The sequence below is a fragment of the Vombatus ursinus genome, unplaced genomic scaffold (assembly GCF_900497805.2).
Source record: "Vombatus ursinus unplaced genomic scaffold, bare-nosed wombat genome assembly UNPS02005286.1, whole genome shotgun sequence".
Lineage (NCBI taxonomy): Eukaryota > Metazoa > Chordata > Mammalia > Diprotodontia > Vombatidae > Vombatus > Vombatus ursinus.
Window position 1 is genome coordinate 1,399,496 of NW_020945064.1, and position 20,481 is coordinate 1,419,976.

Here is a 20,481-nt window from a genome sequence, read left to right on the forward strand (position 1 = left end):
ATAGAATCCTTTCTCCAGAGGAAACAGCATTGGCTTTGACTGACCAGTGGCTATTTCCTGCTCACTGCTGGGGACAGTGCAGTCCTAAGCCTACAGCAGAGACATCCACTGACAATGTTTCTAACACAGATAAAGTGATTCTTTTTCCTCTCTGGAAAGGCTGCCTATAAACTCAACTTTGTGGCAGCAATTGGTGTCTTTTTTCTTTTTCTTTTTACCTTTTTTTGGCCAAGTCTGAGAGAAAGCTAGCCAAGTAGAGCTGGGTCCAAACATCCTATTGAATATCAACAAAGATTTATTAAATATCTACCATGTGTGAAGTATTGTGGTGGGTAAGGACACAAGGCTTAAAAAAAAACCACACTGTCCTTTGGGTTCTAGTCACAACATGGGGTTATGACACATCAGAGAACTCGCTTACAGTCAGGATGGGACAGAACATGCATCTGGTGGGGATGAGTTCTCTCATTGTTACTCACCAGAGGTATCATCATTACGTAATTTCAGTGAAACTAACAAAAGGTGGATTTTAAACATGGCTTCATAGCAAGGCCCCAGAATGTTCTTGTTTCCAAAACTATAACTTGATAAACTCTTTGAGTAGCTATTACATTCTGAAATCATGTGAGAGATATCATGGTAGAGTACAAAGACCAGGGTTCAAACCCAGTGAATGGATTATACTTTGGGTAAATCACGTAACCCTCTAGACCTCAGTTTCTTTTTCTATAAAATGGGGGGGGGGCGGGGTGGACTAGATGGCTTCCCTTTCAACTCTCAATCTATGAGTTAATGAATTTGTGAAAATAAATCCTCCCCCAAAGTCCAACTCCAATGCCTTACTGTGCTGTAGAGGCCACTAGGTTCTTGAAGGCTATGACAACGGACCACCAGTTCTGGTGGGTACCATCACCTGGTGATCGACTCAAGTTGTAGTATCTGAGGACCAGTCCGGTTTTGTTCACAGTTCATCAGTGCAAGGTTGGCCACCAGTCGACGGAACTTTTTTTTTTTTCCAGGCATCTTCTGAAAGATCTTCTTTAGAAATTTCCAGAGTTTGGGATTCACATGATGAACAACTGAAGGATTTTGCCCACTGGGGGAGAAAACATTGTCCAAACCTCTTGCCAGGGTTGGAAACTGGAATGATTTCTCCTGCACTTCTAGATGTAAAACACTGAGGGCACAGAACCATTTGCTCTTGGTGTTTTATAAAAGTACAGAAAGTGATGTGTTACGTCAGAGGGACTCCATAAACAGAATCCTAGAAATGCAATTGTTTCATCTCTTTGTATCCATTCTCTAATGCTCAGATTGCCAAGAACCCAAAGTCTATCCTTTTGCATAATTTTCAGGTGGTTCAGTGAGCCAAAAAGACCCAAGGGGAGTTCTAGAACTAATTCTGTTTCAGAGCTGAGTGGCTATGAGTCTTTCTAGGATGGCCTCAGAAAACAATGGATGGAATATTTAAAATCCTGTTTTCCTGTGGGTGCCAAAGGTCTGCATTTATCCTCCACCAACAGGAATCAGCTCCTGTAGGATTCTAGATGGTATTCTTCCTCTCTTTTTCAAAAAGGAAGGTTAATAACAAACAAAAAACTGCAGGAGGTTAACCAGGAGCCCCAGCTTTTGAAGAGAACTGCCCATGGAGCTCCCCTCTTTTGGAGAGCAGCACAGAATCACTAGCTTCTACCTTTCTCCTGTCTCTTGCCTAAGCCCCCTTCTCTCTTCTGCCACTGACACAGCCTGCTGTGGACCCTCATCACCTCACACCTGCCTGCCTCCACCCTCTCTCCACTCCAGGACATCTTCTACTCAGCTTCAAGTAGACCTTCCTAAAGTCCAGGGCTGACCATGTCACACCCTCCTCCCGTTCCATCAAAATCAGTTATTCCCAATTAGCTCCAGGATGAAATAGAAAGCCCTCTGTTTGGCTTTTCAAGTCCTTTCTAAGCAGCCTCTCCCTATAGCTTTCTTCCATCAGCGGCACTGGCCTCCTGGCTATTTCTAGCATCTACTGACTATACATATTCACTGGCTGCCCCCCATGCCTGCAATACTCCCCTTACTCACCCTTACCTCCTGGTTTCTCTGGCTTCCTTAAAGTCTCAGCTAAAATCCTGCCTTCTGCAAGAAGTCTTTTCTGGTCTTTCTCATTGGCAGGCCTCCCTCCCCGGCCCCGAAACTACCTCCAATTTTTTCTGTATAGATCTCATTTGGACGTGGCTGTTTGCAGATTGTCTTCCCATTAGAGTGTGAGATCCCTGAGAGCAGGGGCTGTTTCTGCTCTTCTTTATATCTCTATCACTTAGCACAGTGCCTGGCATATAGTAGGTGCTTAATAAATGCCTGTTGTTTTTGTTTGATTAAACCTGTTGTTTTAAATTCTATCACTATTTCCTGTATAATTAGTATGTAATTAATAGTGTAGTCTGGTAGAAAGAGCAATGCACTGAAAGACTTCAGGAGGCCTAGTTCAGATTTCTGCTATCATCTATTGAGTTATCAGAGAGATCACACTTTCTACCCTCACCGAGGGGGACAATCACTATGGAGGAGGGGTCCACATTTCTCACTACCACCAACTGCTGACCAACTGGCACCCATGCGAGGTCAAGGGTCCTGTAAGTGGCAACACCTCCCAGACCACCTGTCCTGCTTCCAGCCCCATGCTCACAGTCATCTTCTGGTGAAGCCACCTCAACAGAGATGCAACCTAGTAGTTGATACAAGCCCCTACCTCCTCAGCAAACAGAGCTATACAAGTCCCAGAAAAGAAAGTTCTCACCACCAAAGTCCTCAGCACTGTCAATCAAATGGTTCATCAGAACCTTAAACCTTAAAACCATGAGTCTTTTCCATCTGACTTGTTACCGACTTACCTCTCCTAGAAGAGCTGTCTCCTCCCATTAGAATGGTAGCCCCTTAAGAAAAGGGACTGTTTTGCTTTTCAATTTGTAATCCCGGTGCTTAGCATAGAAGGACTTAATAAAGGCTCATCTTGATTTCCTTGCTTGCAAAAGAGAGATACTGTCTGCTCCAATAAAATAAGTATCAGGATAAACAAAATACCCTGCTATTCCTGCAGAAAAGCAAACTCCAGGTATTTATCACTGATATGATTTTTGCTCCTACTACTCTCATGGCTTATAAAATGTAAATTCAGAAAGTCAAGTTATTTGAGAGCTCTTGGCATTCCAAAAAGTACAGAAATCTACACTACTTCTATTTTTGCTTCCTTATATAAAAACAATCCAAAGGATTCATTTTCTAACTGTGAGATAGATTTCAGCCTGCAGTACATTTAAGCAGCCAAGTTATACACAAAATACCTTAGGGAAAAAAGGGGTGGGGGTGGTATGTGAAGAAGAGTTGGTCCTCAGATAGCCAGCACAGCCTCATAATTCCCAACTGTGTATGAAAATGAAAAAAACAAAACCAGCTTTCTTTGTTTGTAAGAATGTGACCTCCAAGTGGGCCCAGAGAAACCAGATATTTAGCATGTTCTGTTACGTATATGACCTTCAGTGCCAAGAGCTTATCATTGAGTATGTAGGAAACAGGTGGGTAAGGGAGAAAGGGGGTACAAGGAAGAAGTGGGGTCTTACTAGATTCGGCCTTACAACAAGGCTGCAAAAAATTCACTGACTCAAAGATCCCTAAAGTTATCTCTGGGTTAGTTGAGCTTTCCCCATCCTACAGCAATATGACATCACATGATGGCCATGCCTATAAAAGAACCAAGGCCCTGAAAGCTAGGCCTCCTCCCTCAATGTCACAAGCCCAGGGATGTTGCTGCTGAGGGACTACGGCTATTCTCAGTTCAGTTACACTATTCTGGGCCCAAACACACTGAACACTTTCTGACAGTTTATCCATATCCTGGAGGGGAAATAATACTGCAAAGGAGAAGAAAAAGCTCATTGTCAGTTCTATGCTATTACCTACAGAGTGCCTGGCACATAGTAGGTGCTTAATAGTAAATGCTCATTGACTAATTGAATTAATTTCTTAGCCTTCTTAGGTAAAGGTTCAAATGCTAGAGTTGAAAGAGACCATGGGGATTTAGTTCAATCTGCTTATTATAAAAATAAGGACACTGAGGCCCAGGGAAGTTGGGACTTATTCAAACTTTATAGCTAATTAATGGCCAGAGAGACACAGAACTCAGGTACGCTTATTTCCAGTCTAATATTCTTTCTATTTAGTAGACTGCTTTCTAATGCTTTATAGAATCATTTAATGGTGTTAATTTTTTCCCCCTTATCCCGATTTTTCCTTTTTGTTTCTCTCACAGATTATATTGAGGGCATTACTACCATTTTAACACAATGGCGCACCCACATATGCCCAGCTGTACATTGGATGGGGATGCCCACCGATAACAGACTTCCAACATAATGAGTGTGACCTATTTTTGCTTCCCAATCTCAGTAATTACAAAGGCAGTAGGCCGGTAGGAAATATTCATAAATGGCAAAAGCTATACTCTATACATTTATGTTAAACATGTCAAACCTGATTGAAATCATGCCTGCCAGCTACTCCACAAACACACTTTTCTCTAACAATTTCCTAGATCTCTCCAGCCCATTAATACCTTCTTTAGCAGCAATCTACCATGGATTTGAATCAGGGACACTCCATTGCACTAATTGTTCCATTAGGTGAGCATCCGGGCTTTAAAAAAAAAAAAATTAATAAAATAAAAGTAAAATCCCTTTAGGCCGTTTCTCCAGAAATAGCACAAACGATAACCCAAGTTAGGATAAAAACAACAAACTAAACAACAGAACAGAACTGTTGAAAAATCTCAGTGTCATTAAGCTGGATTCTTTCCTGTTTCCCTTTTTGAACCACCACATCATTTCCCCCACCCAGGTTTTCTTGTCTCAAATGAACCTCATTAGGTCCATCGTGGGGCTCTTCGGGTGAAAACCAAAACAGTTAAGAGTGTACAAAGATAATCATTTTGCTCTCACTTTTTTTTTCAGTTCCATTTGCTCTCTAGTTATTGGTGATAAAGCATCATTTTAATTATCTGTGTGTAGTTTGTATCAATTAATAATTGATTGGCTAATTACTATGATAATTGTTATTCATTTGTTGTCACCAGGGGTTTTTCAATCTACTACTCACATACACAAATCTACTCTGCGGAAAGATCAAGGAGCTATTTTTACATCTCAACTAGCAAATAAGGGGGGGGGGGGCGAAGTTTGCTAGAGAAAATGGCTGCACACAAAGGAAGGAAGATGCTTCTCTCTAAAAGCATTTCCAGACACTTGGCTCGCCTGTGGAAATGCTCCATACTTTCTATTAACTTTGCTTGTAGTGAGAACAAAGGGGAGCGACCATTCATATCAAGCTTACTATGTGTCACTACTATTGTTATTTCTAAACTTCACGTTTTTAGATTTTAAGCAGCTTCGCTGACAAAGAAGGTGACCTGAACAGATCTGATGAATTTTCAAGCCACCAGTGGATTATCAACAACTCCAGGGACTTGTCTTGAACTTCTTCTGTGCCTGCCCAGTACGGACAGCCTGTGCTTCCACCAAGGCCAACGTTGAGGCAGAACAAATTAGATTAGAGCTTAGTCAGACCTTTCTCAGGGGAAGGGATAGGTCCTTGAGAGGGACAGGTTACACAACAGTTTATAGTAGGTGAAAGGGCAAAAGGGATCTCACTCACCCTCTGGGAACTGGCCGGCCTTCACCTGATTCCTGATAGGCACATCAGATGCCTTGATCCATGTGTTAAGATATTTTGACTCATGGTTAGCCTACAGCAAATGTGGTTAACTTGGGTCTGCCTCATCTCTAGACTCAGGCCCACAATTACACTAAAAATCGGGATTCTGTGTTCAAGAATATTAAGAATCATTACGTTGGTTTATTCTCCACTTGTAAACAAGACCATGCCTTAACCAAATCACCTTCTGAGGACTGACATGCTTTCCTAGGAAAAGTATTCTCATCCTCTGCTTCTCTCTTCAAGCCCCCAGAACAACCTCTGATTCTGTATCTTAATCAGATAACCCTATTGTGCACTCCCTCATCTACCTGCAATCCATGTCACACCCATCCCTGCAGCCCACCCCCACCCCATAGTTCTTCCTTTGCCCTAGTCACTAGGAAAGAGGGGAAGAGAATTTTTATATATATATAAGCTTTTTATATAGTGCTTACTATATGCCAGGCACTGGGCTAAATGCTTTACAAATCTTACTTCATTTGATCCTCACAACAGCCCAGGATATTATTATCACCCCCATTTTGTAGTTGAGGAAACTGAGTCAAACAGAGGTTAAGTGAGTTGTCCAGGGTCACACAAATGTGTAAGGCTGGATTTGAACTGACATCTTCCTGACTCCAGGCCCAACGCTCAATCCAGCTCTCTCTAAAAAGGTGGTCCCTTTTCTATGCCTAGGCAAACCCCTCAACTTGTGCCTTTGATGTCATTTTCATCTATCTATCCTCTTACAGATTCTCATCTTCACTTTCATATCCTCAACTTTTTCCCATCTATAGACTTACTTCCTTCTCACTGCCTACAAACATGTCCGGCTCTCTTCCACAATTAAAAAACAAACCAACCAAAAATGCCCAACCCTTCGCTTGACCCTGTCACCCCCTCTGGTTACCGTTCTCTTTTTTCCCTTTCATGGTCCAACTCTTGGAAAGAGTCTGCCTACTTCTCTCACCCCTCATGATCTTTTATTTCAGTATAAACCTGACCGGGTCACTACCACACCTGAAAACTTTAAATGGCTTCCCGCGGCTTTTGGGACAAAATTACGAATCTCTTAGGTTCCTATCTACCTGTCCTATCCCCCCCTTTTTTTTGCACCATACCACCTCCTTACATACCTTAGCTTCCCTACATTTGACACTGTCTTCCATGTCCATGCATTTGGCCTAAGTCAACCCTGGGCCTGTAATGCACTACTCCATCGTTACCTCTTCCTCTTAGGACCCTTATCTTTTTCAAGGCTTAACTCAGGTACCACCCTACTCACGAGGCTTCTCCTGATGCCTAATTGTCAGTATTCTTCCTCTTTCCAAATTAGTTTATGCTTACTTATCTCTGCACAAGTTATATTTTCTTCCCCAGTAGAATGTTTCTTTTCTTTTTTGTCTTTATATCCCCGTATAAGGAATGTCTTGCTTAACAGCACTGGAGGTGAAGAAATGCTTACTGAATGGAATGAGTGATTTCCCTATTTCTGAAAATACTCTGGGTTCTAGATGGTTATAGTTCAAGCCCTAGTAACCTGGCTTTTGATCCCAACCACCATCTCCATGATGGCCAGTGATCCAGAGGCAAAATCCAATAGTTTTTTTTTTTTTTTTCTCAGTGCTCATCCTTTCCAGCTACAACCGTTGGACTTGGCAAGGAGCCCTTCTGCCATCCCCTTACCATCCGTGACAACGCCCTCTCTTGGCTCTCCCTACTCTCCAGCCCGAGCTCCCCTTGTCAGTCTTTTTCGCTGGATCATCATTCACATGCGTGTCCTTGGAGGCTCTTCTATGTATCTCTGTGATCTCATCAGTGCTCCTGGGTTCAAATATCATTCCACAAATGACTCCAAAATCTCTATTCCCTAACCTATTTTCTCTCCGGAACTCCAGTTCCACGTTACCAACTTCTGGCCAGATATCATACCTTGAAAATTCCGATTACATAAAACGCCTAACTTAATTTTGTTTTATAATTTCAAGCTGTTTAATTCTTTAGAGCAGACCCAGAAGTGTGGCGTACAACTAGCTACAACAGGTTCCTTTCAGACTGCGTTGCCCTTCATATTTCTCTTTTCGGGGTTAAATAGCCCACGATCCCTGCAGCCTTTTCTCATAGGCAGTATTTTCCAAGCCTTCATTCATTTTCATTGTTCTTTTCTGGACCCTCTCCAAGTTTCTGTATCTTGTTTAAATGGTGAAGCCCAAGAATGAACATGATTTAAGTATAGTCCTGCCTGGAAGTGAAGCAAAGTCCTGACCAATGCTGGCTAAGAAAGCTGATTTTTTTTTTTTTTAATCTCAGGGCATTACAATATTAACAATGGTGTGCAATATGAATTAGGCTGACCAAATGAAAGTTTCTTTTTTTTTTTTGGCTTGACACATTTCCTTTTGTTACTATGGTGGCTTTTTTTTTTAAATTTAAAAGCAACTTATCAGCTTCTGCCGTTCCCCCTTTCCTCTGAAAATACCTTTCTTCCTCTCAGAATGTAATGTTTCTCCGGAGTTTTGCCTTCTTTTTTTCGCAGGACAGAGATGCAGCTTTGATACTTGAGTTTCTCCAGGAAAAGTCTTCACTCTCCTCTCTTAGGCTTAACCTTATCACCTCGGCTTCATCTGGCACCTCAAATTGACAGTGTGGGGCCACGAGGCATTCATTCCGCAAATATTTCATCAACAAACCTTTACTATGCCCTTCTGGGTGAAAAGTACTATATACCCTATCCTAAGCCTAGTATCAACTCTCTTTTCAAATCTTGTAAAGAGGTAAAGAAGAATAAAGATCTTTACTGTTAGCTCAATATCAGGAGTATTAACAAAGAAAAACTGAAGAGCAGAAGTGACCTCACATAAAAATTTGAATATTAATATAAAGATATGTATATTTATATAAATGCATTTATGCATACATATATGTATTTAATACAGTGTCAATTCAGTTTATCTCTGACAACTCAACAAATTCCGGATTACCTGTTTTCTCAGTTACTATATAGTATGGGATTCAGGTTCAAAGGGCAGCCAAAACCTACCTGGCCACTTGCCCTGGTCTTTATCGCCTCCACTTTCTGGATCTTTAGTGAGCTCCTCTGGGTCAGCAGCTGTTTCACTGGGTCCTTCGGCATCTTCAATTGATTCTTCTGAAACAGAACAAAAAACACAAATGTCAATTGTTTTTTAAAGAGAAAACGAAGGTCTCTTAACAGCTATTCCAAAGAACTGATCAACAGCCAAATCAGAGATGCCAGTGATTCTGGCCCAAAATAGAGATGCCAGTGACTCTGGCCTGTTGTGCCCAATAGGCTGAAATGCACCAGGAGGTGTAAAAGGCTCAGCAGGACAGTTCTGACCAGAATTGTTTTCTATTTCAAAAGCAGTAAGGTACATTGGGATATAGCTGAAAAACAGGTACTCTCACATACATATGAAAAAAATATATTTTAACACAGATTTTAAGATATTTGAAGTGAGAAGAATCAAGGATGTCTACATTGCAACCCCTCGACACTCCATAATTAACAAGTAAAGCATTTATATTGGAAAACATAAAACTACCATAAGCCCATAGATTTTGAGCTTGAAGTGACCTCAGAGGTCACAAGGTCCAACAACATCATTTTATAACTGAGAAAACTGAGAGGTCCAGAGAAATAAAGTGATTGGCTCCAAGTCAACCAAGACGTACCAACAGTCAGAACTGGATCCGAGGTCCTTTGACCCCGCTCTACCACACGGCCTCTCATTTGGGCCATTTCTGATTTCTAATCCCTGCAAGCCTTTGGATTGACCCAGATCACGGATTCCTTACATGCTCCTCCGAGTTCTCTTTTCACATATGGGGCTGTGTGGGACTTTCAGACACACCTGCAGTTGGAGAGCCAGTTTCAGATTTTAATCAATGACAGTCATTCCAGAAATTGTTCCAAAAATCCACCTTTTGGCCTGCAAATAATCACTAGTAGTTAAACCACTACTAAACCCCTTGAAAAATAGGAATGAAAATTTTACCCAGATTTTTTTTGTCTTTTAAAAAGTCAGTTTCATACCCATCACTGGACGTAAAAAAAAAAACAAAAAAAACCTATTGTCTTTCCTGCCCACCTAATGTGAAGTGTTCTCTTCTGGGCAAGAAGGCAAATGGTCATTTCCAAGGATAAGTTAAAAAGCAATGTAGAGAAAGGTGCTGTTTTGTTATGGAGAAGGGTATACGTGGAAAAAATTCTGAAGCTTTGCCCCTAAAGAAAAGGAATGTGAGAAACCTATCTAGATGAAAAAACAAACCATGACAACAAAAAACCCCTCTACTTAACTCTTACTGAGTAATTTATCTTCTAAAACAAAAAGGCAATGACAATTAATTGCTGCCCCCATCACTTCTTTTGTTGTGGTCCCTTACAATTCTAGGCAAATGAGCAGGACCTGAATGGGTTTATCAATTCAGATCAAGACATCTATTGGTAGACTTCAGGGATTATGCCCTCCCAGGTTCTAGAGAGAAAATCTGGACGTTCCATTCATCTAACAGTGGAGTATGATGCTAATGGAGATGTTTAGATGACCTTTATGGCTGAAAGACATACAAATATGTATCTAAATCCAAAAGAATTGCTGGAAAATGGTATCTAATACAACATTTGGGGTTCCAGACCAATCAAAATATAGATCATTTCAATGCCTACTATTTTAACATGAATTTAAGGCCTTTTAACTTAGTTTTCAAATAAAGTAGATCTTAAATTTTAACTCACAAAGGTCATTTCTTTTTTTTAAGAAGAATAAGATTATTTCTAAATACGATTTTAAAAGTATGTTGAGATGAAATGAGAATCACTAGTTTGGAGACTAATTCCTCCTCGCTCTTCTTAAAAAGGCAATGGGAACCAAGAAGAAGGGGGCTGGATTGAGAATCAGAAAATTTACTTTGATTATCATTATAGCATTTATGTTATGCCCTTTGGGAACATGGTATTGAATGTGGTATTTCCTGTTTTTATCTCCAATTGCAATTCACCGAGCAAATCTTGGCATATAACTTTCTCATGTTTCAATTTTTTTTCCCGCTGTAATACTAAAGATAACCCAGATTTCTTTTTCTCTCATAGTCATAATGGAAAAGCAGAATAATTTGTTTGGTAAAATGCTTGGGAGAGTCATTTAGGAATAGGCAGATTCAATAAGATGGGACATAAGACAATGGAAAGGGCATCTGGCTGGGGGTTCTAGGTCTGGTTCTTGAATTTGGAAGCTGAATGAGCTTGAACAAGTTAATGGCACCATAAATTTATGGCTGGAGGAGAACTTAGTTGTCATCCAGCTGAACTTACTAGTTTATTTTATAGGTAAGGGGAAGTGACTTGCTCCATATCACATGAGTAGCTAGTTTCAAAGCCAAGATCTGAACCCTGGTCTTTCGACCTTAAATAGAGCATTCCCCTCTATTGCATCATTTTTCTTTCCTGGTTTTCTTTTTCTTTAAAATGGGGATCCTCTCACCTGACTGTCCTACTCACAGGGTTGGTGCTGTTGTAAGGATCAAATGAGAAAATGGATGTGAAAGGACTTTGAAAACTGTATGGCCCTATGTAAACAATGTGTAATAGGTTAAATATTAGTCATCATATACATATCAAGGGTTTAGCAAATGTTTGTTGATTGAATATGACATCATGTATATCATACACACACAAGTACACGCACCTTCGTATTGTCACTAACCCTCCTCCCAGCCAGACTGAGCTATATTCCTTTTATTTTGACTTTTCGTGAAGTGTCTGACGTCTGAATTGCAAAATTGATCTTCAAATAGTAAAAGATTTCTTCAATCAATACCATTCAATCTGTTCTATCCAAGTCAGCTAATTACCTTCATATGTGCTTACTGGTATCTTTAAGCACATTTATATATGCACGGATGAAAAATATTTGAAGTATTAACATGTCAGTCTCAACACAGCAGAACTTCACTCATTATACGAAAGGAAGACTCCACGGTCTTGCATTTTGAGTGGAGGTGCAGAGAAGGAAGGAAGGAAGGTGACACGGACCTACTATGTGCCAGGCACTATGCTAAGTGCTTTACAAACATTACTTGATTTGATCCTCACAACCACCCTGGGATGAAAGTGCTATTCTTTCCATTTTACAGCTGAGGAAACTGAGGCAAACAACTTGCTTAAGGCATAGGAAGTATCTGAGGCTAGATTTAGCTTCAAGCCTTCCTGATGCCAGGCCCAGCCACCTATCTGATATACCAAACACATGACACGCAAAAAAAAAACAAACAAACAAACTCAACTTGGTTTGTGGCAGAGTCCTAGAAGAAGACAATTCCCGACAAACGAGAGAAAGCGTTTCATTAGGTGTTATGAGGACAATTCCAAGATAAAGGGATATGTCCTTGTGCTAAGCAGCCTACACCCACATTACACGGTCCACTCTGCCCCTCGTGTATTTCAATGCTTCCAAAATCTATCTACACATACAGACATAATACCTATACATACATACATATTTATAGTTATCTACACATACATGTGTATGTAACTAAAGCTATCTCTACATATATCTATATATCTATATCTATACATTATATGTATATGTATTTGTATACGAACGTATATTCATATGGGTATGTATGTTTGTCTATCTATCTACCTAAATATCTATCTTCATTGTTTGATTCTCACGCCCACGGTCTCATCTTGTCTATCTCTTTCTCTCTAAGTATTATATATGTATGTGCAGAAATATATCTACCTACATATAAATGTCTATATACATATTTAAATCCATATAGCTACATCTCTCTTTCTAGGTGTATGTGGTGTGTGTGTGTGTGTGTGTATATAGAGACAGAGACAGAGACCGAGAGACAGAGAGAGAGGCAGAGAGACAAAAAGAGAGACAGAGAGATCCTGGGCATGAGACTGTAAGGACAAAGCAACCCAGTGAAATGGGACACACAACAATGATTCACAAGGTCTATCTCATAGGAGGAAAAAGACCCCAGACTGAGCAGGTAGGTGAGGATCCTGAAATATCATCCTATTTGTGGAAACTTAAATTTTTGCCCTCTCCTCCCCACTAGCATCAGACAGGTAAAGGCCGATGGAGTCACAAGGAGAAGACTACAGCAGGCTGCCTAAAATGGCAGGGAGTTGTTATTTAAGGACTGTTAATCAAAATTCTTTAAAGTCTCCCCTAGCCTCTGCCTCTGTCTCTCTTGTCTCTGACTTTCTCCGTCTCTCTCTTTTTCTTTTGATTTTGAAAAAAAGTAAAACTCTCTCTCTTCCCACCCATTAGCTAAATGGCTGCCCTCCTCCCAGAAAACATGAAGCAGCCAGGGAAACACGCCATTTACAGCCACCATCAGTGTTTTGACCAGCTGAACGGCAACCCCCAAGACTGCCGTGCTGAGTCCTCCATGCAATCCCACCTGTGACCTACAGGTGTCAGCGTCTGCATGGAGAGGCAAGCGATGGGGCAGCTGGCTCCAGGACTCAGACGCTGTCTGGGCTGCCTAACCTGAGCATGTGGGAATAATATATGTCTTCAAGTGAACTGTCTGGTTCTCGGGAAATAAAATAGGACATTCATAAGCAGTTACACCATCTGTCTTTATACCATCATCATCAACAACAAGGGGAAAAATAGCTCTTTAAAATGGATGGAAGCCCGGGTTGACAGTAACCGGAAAACTGTGAGCTATGAATACCAATAAAGGCAGAAAAATGATTAAAAAGCAAAGATACAAACTACAGAATAATCCAGTCAGCGCCAGGGCCCGCACTGTCTTGCAGGGAAGGTGTTTCTGTTTTTGTTTTTAACTCTCCCAAGGATAAAGAAAGCCCTTCAGTGAGAGCCAAGCCGGAAATTCACCGGACTTTGGGGTCAAGGGCTCCCAGGCTGGCTTACCCTGAAGGAGGGTCTCTCATTTTCCCTCCTTTGAGTCAAATGGCATGAGGGTACAGGCAGGAAAGAGTCTATTAGAAGGATAAGATGGAATTAATCCAGTTTTTAATTTGGAGAGAGGCAGAAATATTGCTATTCGTGGTTCCGTTTTTAGAAACGTCCGTGGGACAGACATAATGATTGAGTACCAAGCAGAGCAAGATCTTTTCTTGGGCCAGGAAAGAAATTTCACCCAATAAGAGCAACAAAAATTGGCCTCGATCAATAGAGATTTCATACTTTGTTCCCTATTATCAGCCAAATGAAAGTATACTCATGATGAAGAGTTGGATCTGGAAAATCCTATGTTTCAACAAGGGCCCCTGTTCATTATGGAAAATAACAGATTCCTTTTTTTTTTTTTTTTTTTTTTTTTGTGCAAAAAGAGACCAGTTAAAATACTTTTTTCATCCTATAACATTTCAAGTGAGTATTGGGATCCCAGCATTATGGCCAGTTGAAGAATTCCACCCAATGATTCTAGAAACACTAGAACATAGGGCTGAAAGGAACCTTCCTTCTAAGGTCATCTCATTCCTTTTCTTGCCTTTAGGCAGAAAAGCACCTTCAGATACCAGGGGATATTCTTCCCTATTTAAAAAGGTTGCAGAGAATGTCAAGGCTATAACCTCCAGGAGTAGCCCATTTTGATTCCTATAAGTCTTACAGAACGAATGAAAGAAAGCTTTTACTGAGCACTTGCTCTATGCAAAACACTGGGCTAGGCAAGACAGGTCCTGTTCTCAGTGAAGGAGACACCAAATAGAGAAGGTTGAAGGTGTGAGTCAGATGGTCCCGTGGTCCTCAGGGTATAACAGCAAAGACTACAGTAACAGCTCTTCCTCAACATCATTTCTACTGATACAACAGAATCAGGTTCTGATGGTGAACCATCTGACGGTGCCAACATCTTTCGTAGTAAGAATTTTCTGTTCTGGGTCATCAGTCATACCATTCAAGAAGCACTGACCGACTGCATTTCCACAGGAGTTAATTCCCAAGGTGATAGCAGAGAGCTCTTGGGCTTAGGGTCCTGGGCTGTTCCCATTAGGGTCCGAGAAGAGATGGTGGTCAAGGGGTGGGGGTGGTGGCTTGACTCGCATGGCACAAGCTGCCTCCTGTCTCTCCCTCAGAGGCCTTCCTACTTTGGTTCAGCTGGCTTGCCCGTCTCACTGTCACTCAAAAGAGGCTAGAACCTTTTCTGGAACATTTCCCTAACTCCTCTCCAGATGGACTTCTTTTTAGGGAATGACTGAAGAAACAGGAGCTAAACTCCTTAGAAAATCATCCAGTTTTTCTAGCTGGCCATTTCCCATTCCTCCTCTGTCTCTTCCACCTTCAACTTCCATGTAAAACCTTCTCTGAAGTCATTTTAAAAGTCTATTTTCATCACTTAATTTTTTTACAGATAACATTTGTTCAGGCCTCACGGCTGACTACAGCCAGCTCACTTCATTAATGTCCCAGTGGTTGAGGGCAGAGCTCATGGCCTCCAGTTATAAGAATTCTAGATACTCTAAAAGGGAAAAGTTCCTGGCTCATTTCAGGTCTTCCTGCTGATACTATATCATCACACAATTTCCTTTAAATAAAAGTGGATTCATTGAACATAAATGCAAAAGATCCTCTAACACACTTTACTTATGCCTAACAACCTGATAAAGATAACTACATGTTTCCCAAATCTGTGGGGAATTCTATTCCCAATAGAGGCTTTTTATGCCAACTGACAACCCAGTGGGGATTTGTAGCAATTTTACAAAGCATTGGAAATTGGTTTGTAGAAGAAAATGCCAGCCACAAATAGAGGTGTAAACATTAAAGATCCAGGATAGGAAGCAGCCCTCTAACGTTACAGAAATGTGCACTGCACCAATTCCCAAAATGGGACCCATTTTCCTAGAAGGGAAAGTCCTTTCAAAGGGAACATTATTTGAAATGATGGAATTCTATGAAGGGGCAGAGGGGGCAATTTCCCCCCACCCCCATTGGATGTATTTTACAAGTCTCTTCTAGACCTGAAAGAATTGGGAGTCAAATCAACTTTTAACTGTTTCTATCTCTTAAAAAAAGATGTAAATTAAATCTGCCTTCTCTGAAACTCTGACAAAGGTCCCTATAGTACCTGAATCTGATACAAATCTGGAAATTCTCCTAAGAGGCAGGGTGTCCATAGAGCTCTCTAGCTGCCATATTATTTAAACAATACACTAAACCTGTGATCCAAAAGAAATGAGATTCCCTCCCCACCCCCTTTTGTAGGGGGTAATGGTTGAGAGGGAAGAAGGGGGGGTGGGAAGGGAGGGAGCGTGTCTGCCTCCCTCCCTGTCGGCAGGCTCAAGAGCTGAGAAACATTAGCTGTCATGAGCCACAATCAAATCAGGTTTGAAATATTTAGCAGTGGGTTGGAAAATGCAGTGGTGCCGCTCTGACAGGCGAGATGTGCACAGACACCCATTTCCCATTATAATGGAAATATCAGGCCTGTTCTGAATATGTATAACCCAGAAAAATGTATTGATTTTTCATTCGGCATTAAAAAAAATGAAATAGCCTGCAGCTGTCAAAAGCCTTTTGTTAAAAGCTCATCTTTCCTGGAATGAGGTTTACCAGAAATAAGTTTTAATTGTATATAGGACTTCTTCTTTGAAACAAAAATAAAATAAAATAACCAACCTGTTTACTTTCAGATAGGGTTAAGGCTTTTTGTTTCATCATTTTCAACCTAATTAACCAAGTGAAACCACAGAAGCACAGAGGAGAGAGGCCCATCAAATTCCCAAGGGCAGGTATTGCAATGGGAACATGGGGAGGCTGGCCACAAGTGGGCACCACTTGTTCCTATGCAGTGAGAAAGACGACATGGAGAGGATGGAGGGGTGGGTGGGTGGGTGGATGGATGGGTGGATGGATGGGCTTATCTGTCTGTTCCTCCTGTTCCCTACTAATGAGAAGGTACATGCAACAGTGGGGAGCGAGCTGGCTTTGATTTAAACCTTGGTTCTTTCTGCTCCTTACTAACTGTGTAACCTTGGGCAAGTCCCTTCTGCTTTCTGGGCCTCAGTTTCCCCAACAATAAAATGAGGGGTTGGACTAGATGACCTCTGAAGGCCTGTCTAGTCCTTAATTTACAATCCGTGACCTTTATAGCTGTGGCACTCCATAGTGGGGCACTCTAGCAATGGTGCCCAAACCCTTCCCCCCATATTCTGACAGTCACAGCTCCCAGTTTCCAAAGCACCCTCTGGAGGACACTTCTCTGAAACAAATGCTTCAAGCATGATTGTCCCCGTTTTAATGTTGAAGAAACTAAAGCTCTGAAGAGCTTAAGTGACCAGCTTAAGTGACTTGCCTTTGGCAGTTAAGTGTAAAAGCCAAGACTTGAACCCAGGTCTTCCTGATTCCAGTTCTAGTGGCTTCTCTACTACTCCATGCTGTACACAGTGACAGGGAACCTTGACTGTGTGCTGGTCTGTTGGAGGTAAAATAATTCTCCATACTATGAACACAGGTGAAGAAGTCTTATTCATGTACACTGGCAGGCGCACACGCGCACACACACACACATGCACACACACGCACACATGCACACACACACTCTCAGCCCATTTATTCCAAAGCAATATTCAAAGGAACAAAATTCTAGGAAAACAAAAAAAAGTGCTCTAATAGGGTTTGACCCCCAATATTAATCACCAAACTCACCCACTTTTATTATCTCCACCTTTCCAGACCTGGGCTTTACTTCATTTTTGCCCTCATCAAATTGGAAGGCCAGGGTTAACAAAAGATTCCAGAAAAAAACTAAATCAGCTTGAATTAGTGTTATCAATAGGATGTGGCTGCTCTGGGTGTCATTCTTTTACTTTTGGGGCTCAGCACCAGATTTCCTACTGCTTTTTCACTCTCCAAAAGTGAAGCTATCAAGGTTCCAAATCCAGAATTCAGTGTCAGGAGAACAGTTTGACTGAATGGTGGTGACAGCTACCAGCAGCAGGTGATTCCTCACATGTCCCCAAGTTGCCCCTTAACTGCACATTAACAGCTAAGTTACTCTGCAATGTGTACAAATATTTTTAAAAATTTATTTAATTATTTTCCAGTCCTGTCATGGTAGATGTAAACTGCTTATGAGACAGATAGACAAAATGATAGACAGATAGATAGATGAAATGTATACATATATATAGATATGTCTATAGATGTCTATAGATATGTTGAGATCTCTCTCTCTCTCTTTCTAGTGCATATGCGCTTCCTTAAACCGGCATTTCTGCTCATCAAGTAAGGAATTTACAAATCAATACAAATGTGATTTTCATTTACATGCCTCCATTTCTTAACAATTTGTTCAACTTCCTATAGTCCTAGAAGGATCTTGGATTGTTCAACAAGGATATTGAATCAGAAGAGGGGTCTACCATAGTAAAAAGTAACATTGCTGAATATATTCCCATGAGATCAACTCTCACGGCCTGAGTACATAGAAAATGTTTTTGGGAGTAGCTGAGAATGTGGCCTTATAATTGAGAAGTCTAGGAATTCATCTAAGGTAGCTGGTGGCATAATAGATAGATGGCTATGCCTGGAGTCAGAAAATCCTGAGTTCAAAACTGGGCCTTGGACACAGCAGCTGTGTGACCTTGGGCAAGTTATTAAACTTCTACCTGTCTCAGTTTCCCCACCCGTAAAATGAGGATAACAGCACCTACCTTGCAGGGTTATTATGAGGATCAGGGGAGATAAAGTTGGTTAAAAAAAAAAAAGCACTTAGCACAGCGTCTGGCATGATACAGGTGCCATATAAATGCCTATTTCCTTCTCTTTGCTCATAATACTCCTCTTTCTAATGAGAATATTTATAATAAGGCACCCATTTAAAAAAGCTTATCACGACAGCCCCTACTGAAGTTCTTATCAATGCCTCACTTGTTGCTACCAAAAAAAACAACAGTTCTGTTTTCCATACTGCAAACAGAGGTGACTGATATCCCTTTCAGGAGCTCTCTCCCTCTCCCTCTCACTCTCTCTGTCTCTGTCTCTGTCTGTCTCTCCCTCCCTCTCTCTCTCTCTCTCTCTCTCTCTCACACACACACACACACACCGCACACACACCACACACACACACACACACACACACACACACACACACATACACGAGATCTCAGCAGAATCAAAATACTTCTAAGTCCCAAACCATCTAATAAAACAAAAGAAAGTGTTCTAAGTAGGGTTTGACCCCTAATATAAGTGAGCACATACACTCTTCTTAACTCTACCCTTCAAGACCTAGACTCAGCTATTTTTTCTAGGTTTTTGAAGGTTAATGTCATTAGAGATGCAAGCTCCCTTGGGTCCTGGCAAGTTGGTGCAGTGAGAAAAGCCTAGATGTGGAATCAGAGGAACTGAGTTTCATTCATTCATGGCTCTATCCCTACCTGCACAATCTTGGGCTCCCCCTCACTTATAAAATGAGGCAGATGGACTAGATACTCTTTAAGGTTCATTTCAGCTCTAAAACTATAATCTCTATCAATATCTTTTGGCCACAGCCACTCCTGAAGACCGTCTAAGGCATAGAAGAGTTTTTTGTTCTATGTTGGTGAAAGGGACTTTACCCGCTTCCCAACCTCCCACGAAAATCCCTGGAACATAACTTCAGTATTATAACATCTTCACAACATGAACCTAAAATTATGACACATTCACTTTATTAAGCGCTAATCATAGGTATTGCACTGGGTTTGGCACTGAAGAGCTATCAATCTTAAATTAGACACGGCAACTGCCCTCAGCGAGCTTACAGTCTAGTAAAAATCACACACACACACACACACACACACAAAAACAACCATAACTACACAAAACAGACCAAGATAAGTGCATGGGAGAAGTATGAAGTGGCTATGCAAAGCCAAGGAAAGATAAAAATTACATTCTTCATCGGGATCTTAGTACCAGGTAGCATCTTGGAAGCTATACTACACATCTTGGGAAGCATATCATCAAAAGCTTACCTTGTTACTACTGATAAAAACACATGGCGATGGCAAGGCCTCGCCGGCCTACTGTCCTGATGTAGAATTTTCATAAAAATAAAGGCTAGACTGCCTGCTCATTCACACTACATGTAAACCTCTCTGCCCTGCTCTGCCATCTTACTCTCATTTTTTGACAATGAACAAATCAACAGGCAAACACTTAACTGTTATCTGTCCAATGTCAAAAATTCATTCTTTATGTTTTTTTTCTAGTTAACCTTCCTTGGCCCATGAATTTTTACAAAGACAGATTAGCAAGCAGTTTTAAACAAAACTGCCTTTAAAAAAAGGTGACATCTGTAATTTTTAAACCCAAATTCAAGTCCCCCCCCCCCCTTTTTTTTCAAACTTAAACAAGTTGGAGAGGGATAAAGAAAGAGATTGCAGAATTTGGGGATGAAGTAGACTTTTCCTATTCATCAATGAGTTTTTAATCACAAAAGCTCTATAAGTAAAATGATGATTTAAGTGGGAATTTTGCCATAAGAATTATTTTTGCCACTAGGCTCTCATTTATTCAATATACCTCGGGCTACAATGCCTGGAGTTTCTGGACTGTTCTTAAAATGTGGAGGGAGAATCCAGTTTCTCCTTCCCTCCCCCCCCTACCACAAGTTAACACAGCCTGTAGTTTCTCCCCCCTCAGCCCCCACCCCCAACCTCCTGGAATTTGGCATTAGGATAAAAGAGCCAACTCTGGCATTATTAAAAATGACTAATTGGAGAATACAGACCATTTATGCTTT

General features: G+C 41.0%; 1 protein-coding gene across 2 annotated transcripts in view; it reads right to left on the reverse strand.

The window, feature by feature from the left end:
- Positions 1-20,481, reverse strand: part of ZFHX3 (zinc finger homeobox 3) — a 308,538-nt gene that overhangs the window by 59,006 nt on the left and 229,051 nt on the right. For both annotated transcript variants that reach the window (XM_027847585.1, XM_027847584.1), the window contains exon 5: positions 8,777-8,884. In XM_027847585.1, the coding sequence (XP_027703386.1) occupies positions 8,777-8,884 (108 nt within the window). The remainder of the gene's footprint in view (positions 1-8,776; positions 8,885-20,481) is intronic.